This window comes from Opisthocomus hoazin, chromosome 7 (assembly GCF_030867145.1).
Source record: "Opisthocomus hoazin isolate bOpiHoa1 chromosome 7, bOpiHoa1.hap1, whole genome shotgun sequence".
NCBI lineage: Eukaryota > Metazoa > Chordata > Aves > Opisthocomiformes > Opisthocomidae > Opisthocomus > Opisthocomus hoazin.
Window position 1 is genome coordinate 49,366,665 of NC_134420.1, and position 13,012 is coordinate 49,379,676.

At 39.8% G+C, this 13,012-nt stretch overlaps 1 protein-coding gene across 1 annotated transcript in view; it reads right to left on the reverse strand.

Moving 5' to 3' along the window:
* SPTLC2 (serine palmitoyltransferase long chain base subunit 2) overlaps positions 1-13,012 on the reverse strand; it is an 82,946-nt gene that overhangs the window by 12,050 nt on the left and 57,884 nt on the right. The window contains exon 10 of the mRNA XM_075426303.1: positions 1,355-1,490. Coding sequence (XP_075282418.1) covers positions 1,355-1,490 — 136 coding nt within the window. The remainder of the gene's footprint in view (positions 1-1,354; positions 1,491-13,012) is intronic.

Below are 13,012 nucleotides of genomic sequence, written 5' to 3' on the forward strand. Positions count from 1 at the left end.
GTTTTTGAACTGACCTTGTCTTGAGAAATAGCAATGAACTTAAAAGGCTTATATGGATGTATAAAAATAACATCCTTTTACTATTTTTTTTTAATTTTCTGCCTTTTACTTCTGCTACAACTATTTTCCTTATAAATAGGTGCATCCCGATACACTTCATTTTGTATCCATTTAGTACTCTCAAACTATTTTAAAAACAGACTACAAGAGACAAAGAAAGGATAAAGTAGACCCGATGTAGATCCTAAGGGCAACTCTCATCAAAGCTCTGTGTTCTTCCTCATTTTTAAGTAAGTTACTGGCCCAACTGCTCAGCTAATATGCATTTCCACGAACATTTCCAGTGAAAAAGATTGTACTGACTGGTAGAGGAGCTGGGCAGTGGAAACAGTATGCCTCTGTGTGCTGGACGGCGCACGCTGCAGACACTACAGCACCCATAAAGGTTAGAGGCCTTTTAAATTTGGCTATACTGAGAAGAGTGGAGGAAGACTGTATCTAGCTTCATGCAGAATGCTAGAAGATGTTTGTTCCCTCACAGTACCACAGTGCTTAGCCAGACTGAAGCTGAACTGAGCTAGAAGAGCACTCAGTACAGCTTAAAATGAAGCTATCCTTTCCAAATTTGAAAGTGTTAGTTGAGCACTGCATTATACACTGACGCTGAAAAGCAACTATCAAAGCCAAGATGTCCTTGAAACCAGGCTTTTGTTTATATTGAGAAATTTTTTAATATATACATTATATACTGCTTCAGAATTTTAGCCTTAATTATCCACACAGCAGCCCACAACTCTATAAGCATTTATAAAGCTATGTGTTACAGTTCCATTAGCATTTACAATAACAGTACTTGAGCTATTAAATCCAGACCTCTTAAAAAAATTGAGGATTTATCAAATACAGGTTGTTGTGTCCCACCATGTCGAGCCCCCCGATTTTTCTTTTTTTAATTTTCAAGAGTTCATCTGTGGAAATGTTGCCTGTTTCTGATTCAGGAGGTGTTTGAAAGATTCCTCCGGTGACTTTTAACATTAATTTCCACTCAATTTCAGCTTCTCTTTAGCACATATATACACTTGCATATAAATGAAATGAAAAAAGCCCCCAACTTTTAAAACACGGAATGTAGTGGTAAAATTGCTTCCCTGAAGGGCTTTCTTGCTGCCCCAAGCTTCAAAAGCCCTGATTTTCTCAAGATCGTTTATAGAATTCTTCCATGTTTTACAAGACTCAGTAATGATTATAAAATCAAAAATCAAAACAGTGTTTTCTTATATTTAGAAAAGTCTTAATATTATTGTACTATTCTAGCTTTAAAGAGGATGGATAGGAGTTACCCTGTTAAACCTACCCGATTTTTGCTGGCATGTACAGCATCAGAGGCACAACAGGGGAATCTTCATTTCCATAGATGATAAAGCCCATCTCTTTCAGCCGTCTCCTGAAATATCTTGTGTTCTCTGCTAGCTGCTGCACACGCGCTTTGCCTAGAAAAGAAATTAAGATAAGACCGTGAACACAACAGTCGTAAGTCACACGTCTAACTACAGCACAAGATCTCTAGCTAAAGTACAAACTATGAATGCACTGCTTGTGCTTATGGAAGTGTTAAAATTACAGGCAAACTAGAATTCGCAGTTTCTTCTCCCTCATATAATCAAGATTAATCACTCATTTTCTGATAAGGCTGTAGCTGAATGAACTAACAAATGCACAACCATCAAGTCCAAGAACTCCCTAGTTTTGTTTTTAATCAAGAGGTACCTGGCAAAACAAGACAGTAACCTGCTTTTAAAGAGATTAAAAATTTGCCCAAAATTCACTGGTAACTGCATCCTGAAGAAGAGTTTGCTTACACTTCGAATAATTAATGAAAACCTATTGAATCAGATGGGGCAGTTAGCCGTGTTTTATCCTACTTGTCTGTATTGATGGAAATTTCTACTCTCCTCCTTAGATCTGCTTGCTGAACTGATCACGTGGCTGTTCCCTAATATTTTTCAGTTAAAATGAGCTGGGTTTAAATTAAACCGATTACTTCTGATAATCCAGCTCAGTTCCATCAGCAGCAACAGCCAATTTATCATGTATTCAGCCAATTACGTATGGATTTCCTTTGACATTTGTTAAAATTAGTACAGAGGACATTAGACAGCTAGTATAATTTAAATATTCCAACTATTTAGATACACACAGGACAACCTATTTATCAGTTAATTAAATTCTAGCCTAGCACAGTGTACTACATTTCTGTATTGCCCAGAAAAAGATCCACATCATCTCATCTAAGCAGATGATAACCTACTTCTGATCAACTAATACTCTAATGTGCTTAAGAGATTAAGCACTATGCCATTGATGAGACTATAATAAGTAACATTTATAATCACTTGTGTCTGGTCCACAGAGTATACTTCTGGATAATTGATTAACCAAACACTGCCTTCACGAGATGGGTGACTCATACACTGAAGCATTAAATCTACAGCAGTGTGGATCTATGCCACAGAGAAGTTGGGCACTAGACGTTAATCATCTTCCTTTAAAGTCGTAGATAACACAAGGTGATAAACCAAAAGGAATGCCAGGTCTCAAAGAAACATCCAACACCCACATAGCTCTGCTCCAGGCCAGAACAAATGTAATTTTAAGAACCTCTATAGTTTTTGTAGCCAAGAGTATCAGACATTCCACCCACAACCACGCAATCAAAGGCAAAATCCCATCAAAGGCAAAGCATGAGAAAAAAGGATGAAACCTGTTAAGTTTGCAAAATCTGGCCTATCATCAGATAGGGTAGCAGCTGGTACTTTCAACAGCATTCACTGTCATTTAAGAGAGCTCTCCTCCTCCATCAACAGCATTATTTCTTAATCTTTTCTCCCCCAGAGTTTCTGCAGAAGCTTAATTCCCTTTTCCCAAAAAGCAGTAAGATTTCAGTAAAACACATAGGCACCCTGTGCTTATGAAACTTAACTTTTTAATTGGCTCACATCAGATCAGACCCTCTAGGAGGCCCAGCTTTCTCGTATGTTTTCAGACCAATTATTTGGTTATTTTAAATATCCCAGACTGCAAAGTGAAATTAAAAAAAAAAAAAAATCCCAACAAAATAAAAAGAAACAGGCCTACTGCAAGATACTACAGATAGTGCGCCAAAAGACACTACTTACATTTCTAACATTGAAACAGTCCATAAAAACACAAGTGTCCAGAGCAATCTACATGCAGAAAAAAAGCTACTATGGTACCTTCTGAGAAAGCTGCATCCACATGTCTCCTATACAAAAACACACAACTTCTGACAATGTTTCAAGTCCCTGAGGTACAATCCCATCAAAACACACATGAGATTTCACCACTATGGGAGTAATAAGGTAACGTAGAAAGCTGGGTACAACTGCTGTGATCAGTCCCTCTCCCATCACCAGGAATACAGCTTCTCCCACACATACATTCTCGCCACACTCCCACAAAGCATGGAGTTTACAGTGCTTCAGGCAGAAGGAACTTCAGCACCTTTATAGCTTCCCCTCTACACATTCATCCCTTTTTCCAAGTTGTTGGGAGCCTTACAGACTGAAGATTAAACAGCAACCTTAATTTGTAGTTGGCAACCACTTCACAGTCTTCCTTGAACTCTTTCCCATAAAAAGCATTAATGATTCTAGATTTGTCCTTATAGATTGAAGAGTGCTTTGAGAAGTAAACAAGTTTCACATGTGAGTCTTTCAGTTCTCTACAGAGACATAATCACCTACTACAGCAACTGACAGATTTGGAAGACACTTGCCTTCTTCAGGTAGCTTTTACTTCACTCCAGAACCATCAGTCAATTTAACAAAATTATTACCTCTCTAAAAACTTGTCACCAAGGCTACAACAATATTACCAAGAACTTGAAAACACATTCAGTGGTGTCTTCTCACTACCCACCACATGTCATTACCATCTTCTGAAAGAACCGTAGTTGTGGTGAAGCAAAGCACCAGCAATCAAACAAGAACTGGGCGTGGGTTCCTTGTCCTCTGCTTTCCTTTTGCCCTGCATCCTGTGCAACTACTCGCCTTTGTACCTCAACATATTTCGTCTCCTATTCCACTATAAAATCCTGCACTTGAAGAGTGATGCCACATGCTAATTGAATAGGGTTTGCAATATTATGCAACAAGCAAACACCCAGTGTTCAGCTCTGTTAATGTTTGCTGGTTCAGCCCCACCAGTACACACTAGTGTAGCAGGCTGTTAACTGCTACTACAGTTTCACCATGTTTTCTGGGACCACAAAGACAAACCAAGCAGTGCCTGGAGATCACAGTGACTAGATACCACTAATCCCACTTGTACCCAAACAGTGCTTCAGCATTCAGACAGGACCTCAGAATCCCTTCCCAGCCCAAACACATCTGGAAGCTCAGCTCCATCCACATCTGCTCCACTGGAGTCCTAGAGACTGCAGGACTGCAGCAATCCGACAGCAGCTGGTTTTCGTGGCAGTATGCAGCTTCATTTTTAAGATCACGCAAAGAAGGACGGCTCAGGCACCAGCCTACCAATTGTTCTCCTATAGGAGTTGTGCAACGATTCTGCTAACATCCTTTCATCTACGAAACCGGAATGTGATGACCTTCAGGGAGGGAAGGAAAGGGAGAAGAAAGGGAGGATTACTGGAACCAAGTTCTTCAAAAGGCTAGAAAACTAGAACTCCTTATCAGAGCAACTCAGCTGAAGTCCCTTTATGGGTCCTGTAAACAGCTACTGGGTCCTGTAAACTAGCTACTGACAGACCTACACTGGAATTAGAGGATTAACTAGTAACTTCTCCTTTGCTTTCATACCCTTTTGCAAGTTTCCTGCAGTCATAACAAGATTGCTTTTGCAATGTAGTAAAACAACTTCCTGGCTTGTACCAGCCTGGGCATCCTTTAGTCCAAAGCCCACATGTATCCCCTAAAGAACACGCTGCCACTGCGTCAGAAGTAAAGGTCACATGTGACCTAACGGGGAGAAACACTCTCCCTTTGCCACCCTCAGCTCAGAGCTGTAGCTGTGTGGACTCGGCAGAGAAAGAAAAAAGAACAGAGAAAAGGCAGGCAACAATTGCCTCTGCCTGGGTAACAAAGATGGGCTGAACATTTATAGCTGGCAGTTTGAGAAGAGGAATGTGCTTTTACTTGACATAACCTTACACAAGTCCAAGATAACAGGCAGTCACTTTGAATTGGCATTGCTCACTTTCATACCGATATTTATTTCACTGTACACCTTTAGTGCAGAACACGTGGCACAGCGTTGCAGCCCTCCTACCCAGGTGCTAATAACCAAGAGTGAACTCCCAGATCAGCAGCAGCTTTGCCGAGGAAGTCACCCAGAGCTCCTCTCAAACCTTTGCTCTAAGGCATTGCCCATAACATCACGGCTGTTATCTACTCTACATGGCCAAGAACGCCAGATATATGTTTTTGCATTTATAAACCCTAAGAAACTCAACTCTAGACTTATCAGACAAGTCAGGCTTTAGAGTTTCTGCAGCAGAAGGGTTCAGTATCAAGAGCTAACCAATACAACAAGTAATGGCTCATTGACTGTAGTATTTTTACCATTCTTTCAATACTTAGCACATACCTTCCAATATGAACAGCAAACTTTTGCCCACTTCTAAACAAGCTTCAAAACACGGCGTTTCTAGATTTATGCTGAGGGAAAATATTCCTCTTTTCTGACATTTTACCACGTGGCAAGGCAAGCAAAATTCTTTTAAAAAATGCTGCTAGCATCTCCCTGGAAAAAGAAAAAAGAATCCAACACCCTAGAGAAAGCACTCTGTTATGAATCTAAAGGCACACGAGATGCATACTCCCTGCAACCCTAGTGCAAAGTAAATTACTATCTCTGCGAGGACAGATTCCCCAGGCTAAAAGAATGACACTTCATCACTTGTGAAGGCCTCTGCTTTAGAGGTCATATTGCTCAGAGAGTCAGAAGTTATAATGGAAACACTACCTAGGAGATATTTAAGCAAATTCCTTACCGAAGCAGAAATTAAGTTGATACTTACCATGGTTATCTGCAGGATAAAACGGGGGCTGTGCATTCCACAACACCAAATCTAAACTTCTCTTGCAATGGGTTTATCAATGAACCACATAAATAGAGAAATTCACCTGTATTTAGCCTCGCTGCGCCTTCCATCATAGAAGTTCATGCTTAAACTAATAGTCCAAATACTGCAAGGATTCTCAGACAACCCTTATTTGCAAAAGGCAGTTTAATGAATACACAGCAACTGCTCAGCAATTAAAAATTTTTGCAAGGCCAGGATGAATTTAGTCTTTGCAAAAAAAGAAAAACAGACACTTCTCACAGCTGAAATCTGTGTTAACATCTCTATTCCATGTTGAAAAAAAATCATCTCTACAAAGAACAAAGAAGCCATAGAATTTCTGGAAGTTACTCTGCCACAATGATCTCATACTTGTAACATTCCTGTCATCTATTAAGGCCGATAAATAAGTTACTATCGATGGTATTGGACTCAGAAGAAACTTTTGTTCAACCAGGATGTATTTGTTTTTCCCCCCTCTTGTGATCTCCAGGCAGCAATTGGAGGGCAATCACAAATCTGTCCTTCTAAACAACGCAACACTTCATCAGCAAGGCTTCTTGAGAAATAAAAGGCATGTTGCATTGTACACAAACAGGCTACCGACTGACACTGAACTCCAGAGGGGGAAACCAACTTCAGATGGTCAAAAAAACACAAGCAGGATTTTATCTACTTGGGACACTAGGGATCATCATCACCTGGATGTAACCAAAGATACTTGATGCAATACAAAGGAAGCTATATGTTCACATTTTTAATTAATTCTTGGAAGGACTTCAAAGCAACATGGTAGGACACATCTTTAAATATGGTTACTGAGCAGTGAAACTGTTAACTATATGTACAAGCTGCAATACAAATACCAGCTCACATTAGATAGCTATGAGGAAGTTACTTCACACTCTTTCATTAACTAATCTTGTAGCTGTTCAACACATGAGAGTTTTAATCTTGCAGTCTTAATTTAACCTATTTTTTTTGTTGCCAACATGGACAACGACGCTGAGCAATTTCATGCCTTTATCTTACACACCAGTTGAAGGCTAACAACTTTGATTTTAATGACTAAATGAAAAGTTTAGAATAAAAAAAAGCCCTTGGTATGAATAGATTGCTATTCAGTACATGCAGAATCATTCCACTTGTAATGCATATATTGCCCCAAATACTCAGTTTCTCAGTAATAGCTCATGCTGTAACGTAATGGAACGTCCCCAGTTCCAGTTTTCACTATGCAATCAACGAAATCAAAACATTTACTAGTAGAGGTTTGTAAGAATTCTGTGAGAACTTGTAAACACGTACTCTGATAAGACTCAGCATGCATCTAAGAAGAAGTAGGTTTTGTTAAGAAGATTGGCTGGAGCATATTAAAGATATTTTTTAAATCACTGCAAGAAGTAAAGAAGATTAGGGCAAGTTAATCTTAGTATCAGATCCATAAGGCATCTTTAAGATGAAAACATTCCATTAATTCTTTGCACAAGAGTTGCTTTCAGTCTCTAATGTGATTTGTTTCACATTGTTTTCCAAGCTTGTCCCATCTTACAAACTCTTGCCAGTGCAGCAGTGTTGGAGGTGAGAAGCATTATACCACCTACTGACAGATGTGCCATCCTTGATTTGTGGCAGAATCATTTCTCTTGGTATAGCTTAACTCAGTCAAGGAAGGGATTTGTCTGGCAGTAAAGTTTATCCTGACCAAACATCACAGCTTTACTGATGTTAGCATGACCTCAGCAGGAATACTTTGCTAGGAGGGCTATCAATTTTGTAGGATTGCTTACCTGGGCAGGTTTCTTGTCCTCTCCTCTCCTGACAACAACCACCTATGGAATCTAACAAAGCTTTTCCCTCCCTTGTACAAATTCTTTCCCAAGACTAAATAAGTTAATTATTTGGTCTTTCTTAGAAGAAAAAATAAAAATAAAAATCAAGATAACTAAAATAAGGTACTGGGTCAACTAAGTGCTCGTGTAGATTATGGTAGCTCTGTGTGCATGTATACATGCATGCTCATGTGTCACAGGACATCAAAGCAGCAGATCTCAAACTACTTTTTCAGGAGACAATGCTGAAAGGCATTTTATAACCTGAGCAGTACTGCTTACAGACTGTTGCTAGCTACTGAAGTAACGACAGCCTCCATTTTCTTGTGTGGAATAAAAAGAGCTTGTGGAAAGGGTACGTTCTGTAGCATTCACCATCGTTCCCAAATGCCGTGACCAACCTACAATCCAATTTTATGGAAATCCTTGACCATGCAAGCTTACTAAGATTTTTACCAGACATGTCTGTAATTAAATGCTAACCATCACTGAAAACAGAAAAATAAAGAGAAAGAAATCACAATCCATCACAAAAGCACCGAGAACAAAGCGATGCGATCGTGTTCTGCTCCCCAAACAGAAGATAAGGTGGCTAAACACATCCTACAAGGAAAGGAACTGGATCAGGCGGCAACATTTCACGGTTACTTTTGTGAGAGAACCAGCATCAATTACAGTGAAGTTAAAGCACTATTTCATTAGCATGGATAGAGCTTTTTCTCCTATACCTTACTATTAGTGGGCCAAACAGAAGAAAATGATTTCTACTTCAAAAAGCCTGTATTTTCAGACATTTGGAAGTGTTTAAATCAAAGTAAACTAGTGATGAAAACTTGGTTATATATGTCATTCTCTAGAAGTTTGTTTCTTCAAGTCAGAGTGATGCTATAATATATTCAAGCTTGTAAATTTTTCCATATTAAACCCCCCTTGTTTTTGCAAAGGCAGAGTTTATTATTCCTACATTTCTGTCTTTTGGTTGGCTGTTTCAGTGGAAGACATAGTTCAGCATACTCTGTTTTGGAAACAAGCATTTTTCAAGTCTCAACCAGGAATTCAATATTCTTCTGCTGATTTAACAGATTCTCCACTAAGCTTTCAGAAGCTAAGTTGCCTCCTGAGGGCTTATGAAGATCTTTTGCAATGTTAACACAGTAAGTCAAGCTGTTTTCTGGACACTATACTTGTAAATACCTCATCATTAACAAAACACAACAGCCAATTCCTTTTCTGAGAAGGCATAAAAGCACTACTACTCTTCTACTGCCATGAACATGATCTCATGTAAGATACAGAAAATTCCCTCTCTCAGGTGTCTCCTGAAAAGCACAAGTCAAGCATGACTTCTAACAACATTTGCACAATGAAAAAAAAGAACCACAAATGTTTTTAGATTTGCCAAGGACAAGCATGACTTACGAATATCTGATTAGAAGCATGGATCAGATTTCACAAAAAGCAGTATCTATTTAAGGGCCACAGTAAACTGAAAACTAAAGAAAGAAGAGTGAGATTTTAAACTAAAAAACACCAGAATGCTGAACAAAATTCCAGTTCAACATTGATTAAATGCCAACACTTTTACCTATTAAGGAAAAGTTGCACTAAGAGAGAAAGGGAGAGCATGATGTTAAAAATGCTGTAACAGATGTTTTAGGACCTGACATGGCAATAACTGCCAGAGCTGATTTTAAGCAGCTTGTAACATTATCTATCAGAAAGAAGACTCATCACCTGAACTCACATCCCAAGGCAGAAAGAGGGATCAAGACCGACTCGTGCACAATCCTGCCAAAGGCAGCACTCACCTACACAATAATGGAAAGGTCACCTCCTACAGCAACCTACTCGTTCAGCCTCAAAAAAAAAAAAAAAAAAAAAGATTTACAACAGCCCAAAAACAAGAGGGAGATTTAAAGCGAAGTTTTCATTGATTTTTTCTGAGAGATCATACTATAAAAGCTAGTGTGGACAATTTTATTATACATTACTTACAGATTTCCTATCTTTCAGAATACTTTTCCTATCTCACTGTTTAAATTCCAGGCACAAGGCGGCTCCACATGTACCAGTTTGCTTCCTCTAAGTTTGCACATGTGAGCACAGCACTGCAGCCAATATTTGCAGTAAGAATTTTACACCCTTCCTTTCAGATGCCGTCTGCAGATTTTCATTACAGGTCTTCAGAAAAGTATTATATACAATTATACAATGTAACCTGAGACTGCACAGAGATGTATTAAAATGTATGGGTCAGAATACTATACTCCCCCAGTTTTACATTATAAAAGCTCCGGCTCACACAGGCAAATGCCACGAGAACTTGCCAAAACCAAGAGAAACTTGAAAAAGTAATTAGAATAATTCCTTAACTCAGCGCTGTTATATTACTGTTTAATAGCCCAAACTCTAGTATTTAGCAAACCAGTCAGAAGAGAGCAGCGACTCATCAGGTTCTCCTGGAGCGCTGGCTGGGGGCAACCAGGTTTAGAACAAGCTTGGAAATGGGAAGAATCATGGGAAGAGTCTTTAGGCTTTATGCCTAGAGTCTGGGTCACCAGAAGGACCGGGCACCTTCCACTAGGGGCCACTGCTGCCCAGAGAGAGCCTGCAGCCACCCGCTGCGGGACCCCGGCTCCGGGCGGCACCGACCCGCTCCCGGCCACAAGCCTGTACCGCCCCACGGGAGAGCCACGCTTCATTCATCCGGGAGATGCTGAGGAACCGCCACCGGGACAGCTGAGTCAAGTTATTTATTCTTCTGACACGCTTGCGTGCTTCCCGAGTTCACCGCTCGGGAGATAAACTACAAATAACGTGGGAGGAGAAGCCCGATTTGAGAGCCAACGTGCTTGAAAGCATGAACGAGGAAATCAAAAGACCGCTGAGAGCTCATGTTCGCTGGCCATATGGCAGCAGCTTTAGCAACGATTTATTTTAGGAGAAGCGGTGAAGGGCTTGGCTCATGACCATTCTGAGTTAACCCCACTCCTATGGCTTTTTAACAAGACACTATGCAGGGGATTTGCCTGGATTACACGGGTACCGAGTACAGAGCCACCGGGGAGGTGATGGTAAAAACACTCAGTGTTTTAAAGGAGAGAGGAAAACAGTTAAATTTGATTTAATAAACTGGCAATGGTAAAACCAAGGAGATTCAGAAATGGAAAAAGGAGAAAAGAAAAATTATGGCTAATGTTCTTGGCATTGAAAGGTCTCCGAGAAGCAAAATTTATGCTAATACTAAGTATCTGTCATTGCATTTGCTATCAAGCTAAACAGTTCCAGTGGAGCCTAAAGACATGCCAAAAACCAGCTGGGTGCATGTATTGTGTACTCATGAAGTTTATATATACGGGTGAGACTGAAGCCTTTGGCATATTCCAAAGCCCAGAGAGGAATTTTTCTATTTCCATTTTCTGATTTTGTTTGCAACTACCGGCTGCATTTAGAGAATTCAAAGGCAGCGCCTCTGCTCGCACCATGAACTTCATCATAAAGAGATGCAGCTCTCACGATGAAGAGATCATGTCTCTTGATATGAGTGGAGAGATATGATCTGTTAAAGAACTACCATTTAAAGTGTACTGACTTAAAGAGGTTTTAAAAGTGCTTTGGTTGAGCGTGTAATCATAGAATAGTTTGGGTTGGAAGGAACCTTTTAAAGGTCATCTAGTCCAAGTGAGTCCATCTAGTCCACAGAGCACAACAATCTTAGCTCACGCCAAAAGTTTTTCTGTGATATGGTGACACAAAGATGTTACAAAATGACATGGTAATAAAATCAGCTAAAATGGCCGCTCATCCATGCACAGCCATGACAGTATTATAATTGTTTTATTAGTCATCTTTTGCCTCAAACAGCAGGCTTCATTCTGTGAGCAGAAAGACTTTGAAATAAGATACACGTGTAAAGGAGACCAGCATGAGTAAACATTTTAAGGAGTCAGTAAAGGCAGTATTTAAAACCAATTGATTTAAACTGAGCCAATGTTTATCAAACTACAGAAGACAGCTTTTCTACAGCAAAATCCCTTTTATAAGATCCTGAAAACTCAAGCTTTAAAGAGACAGAGACTAAAGCAGTACAATGCTACTGATCCCACAGCCACAGAAAAAAAAGACGGGTTAACGGATCATCCTGCCTCAAACCTGGCCAATGTTGGCTCCTAAAACCATCGTAAACCACACATTTAGTAACAGGTGCAAATACGTACATGTGTAAATTCAATTAGTGGTGTTTATAAATGCTAAAACTTAGAAATTATTAATCCTTAGTCAGTAAAGTGGGATTACAAATGTTACTGTTTTGCCTAGACTCAGTGCTGTTTTTGTACAAACGAGCAGCTAACACAAAGCAGCAATGGCCAACAGTAGAGCTCTGGGACTAGAAAGGTAACAAGTTGGCATACCTCCAGCTATATTTTTTTACTGCGCTACCACGTGGCAGCTCACATACATACCAGCCAGGCAATTCAGAACTTTAGGGCTATCTAGCACCACCATTTATTCATGTCTACCTGTAGCTGAACCAGGTATCTCAGTGGTTAAAAGCATACCCAAACTATCCTACAGCTCCTATCCACGGGGGTGGCAGTGGGAAGTATCTAACATACCAGAGTTCAGTCCAGAGCAAGAGTCGCTGAAAAGGTTTTGTATGGTGAAACTCATTAAGGTTACAAAAAGGAAAATGACTTCCTAATAACTCAATTCCTTAATTATTGTGTCCACATGTACATTTAATCTTCTGTGTGCACATACAACATCAGTAATCAACTTTTATACTTTCTGCCTTTGTAGTTGGCACATTATATAACAACCTGCATCTTCCCCAGTGTGACTGAAACAAGGCTAATGCTCAGCCTTACCCGTGTCCTTTACAGTCTCTCAACTACAGAATTTGGTAACCTACGAGGGACTCAGAGGGAGGTTACTATGCATGAGAATAACACTTCAAGTATTTACATTCCTTCAGAAGGGTACATGTAGAAATCCACAGGACAGACGACTCCAAGCAATCCCTGTAATTACAATTAGCTAACAGTGGGTCCAAGTCTTTAAAACATATGTGAAT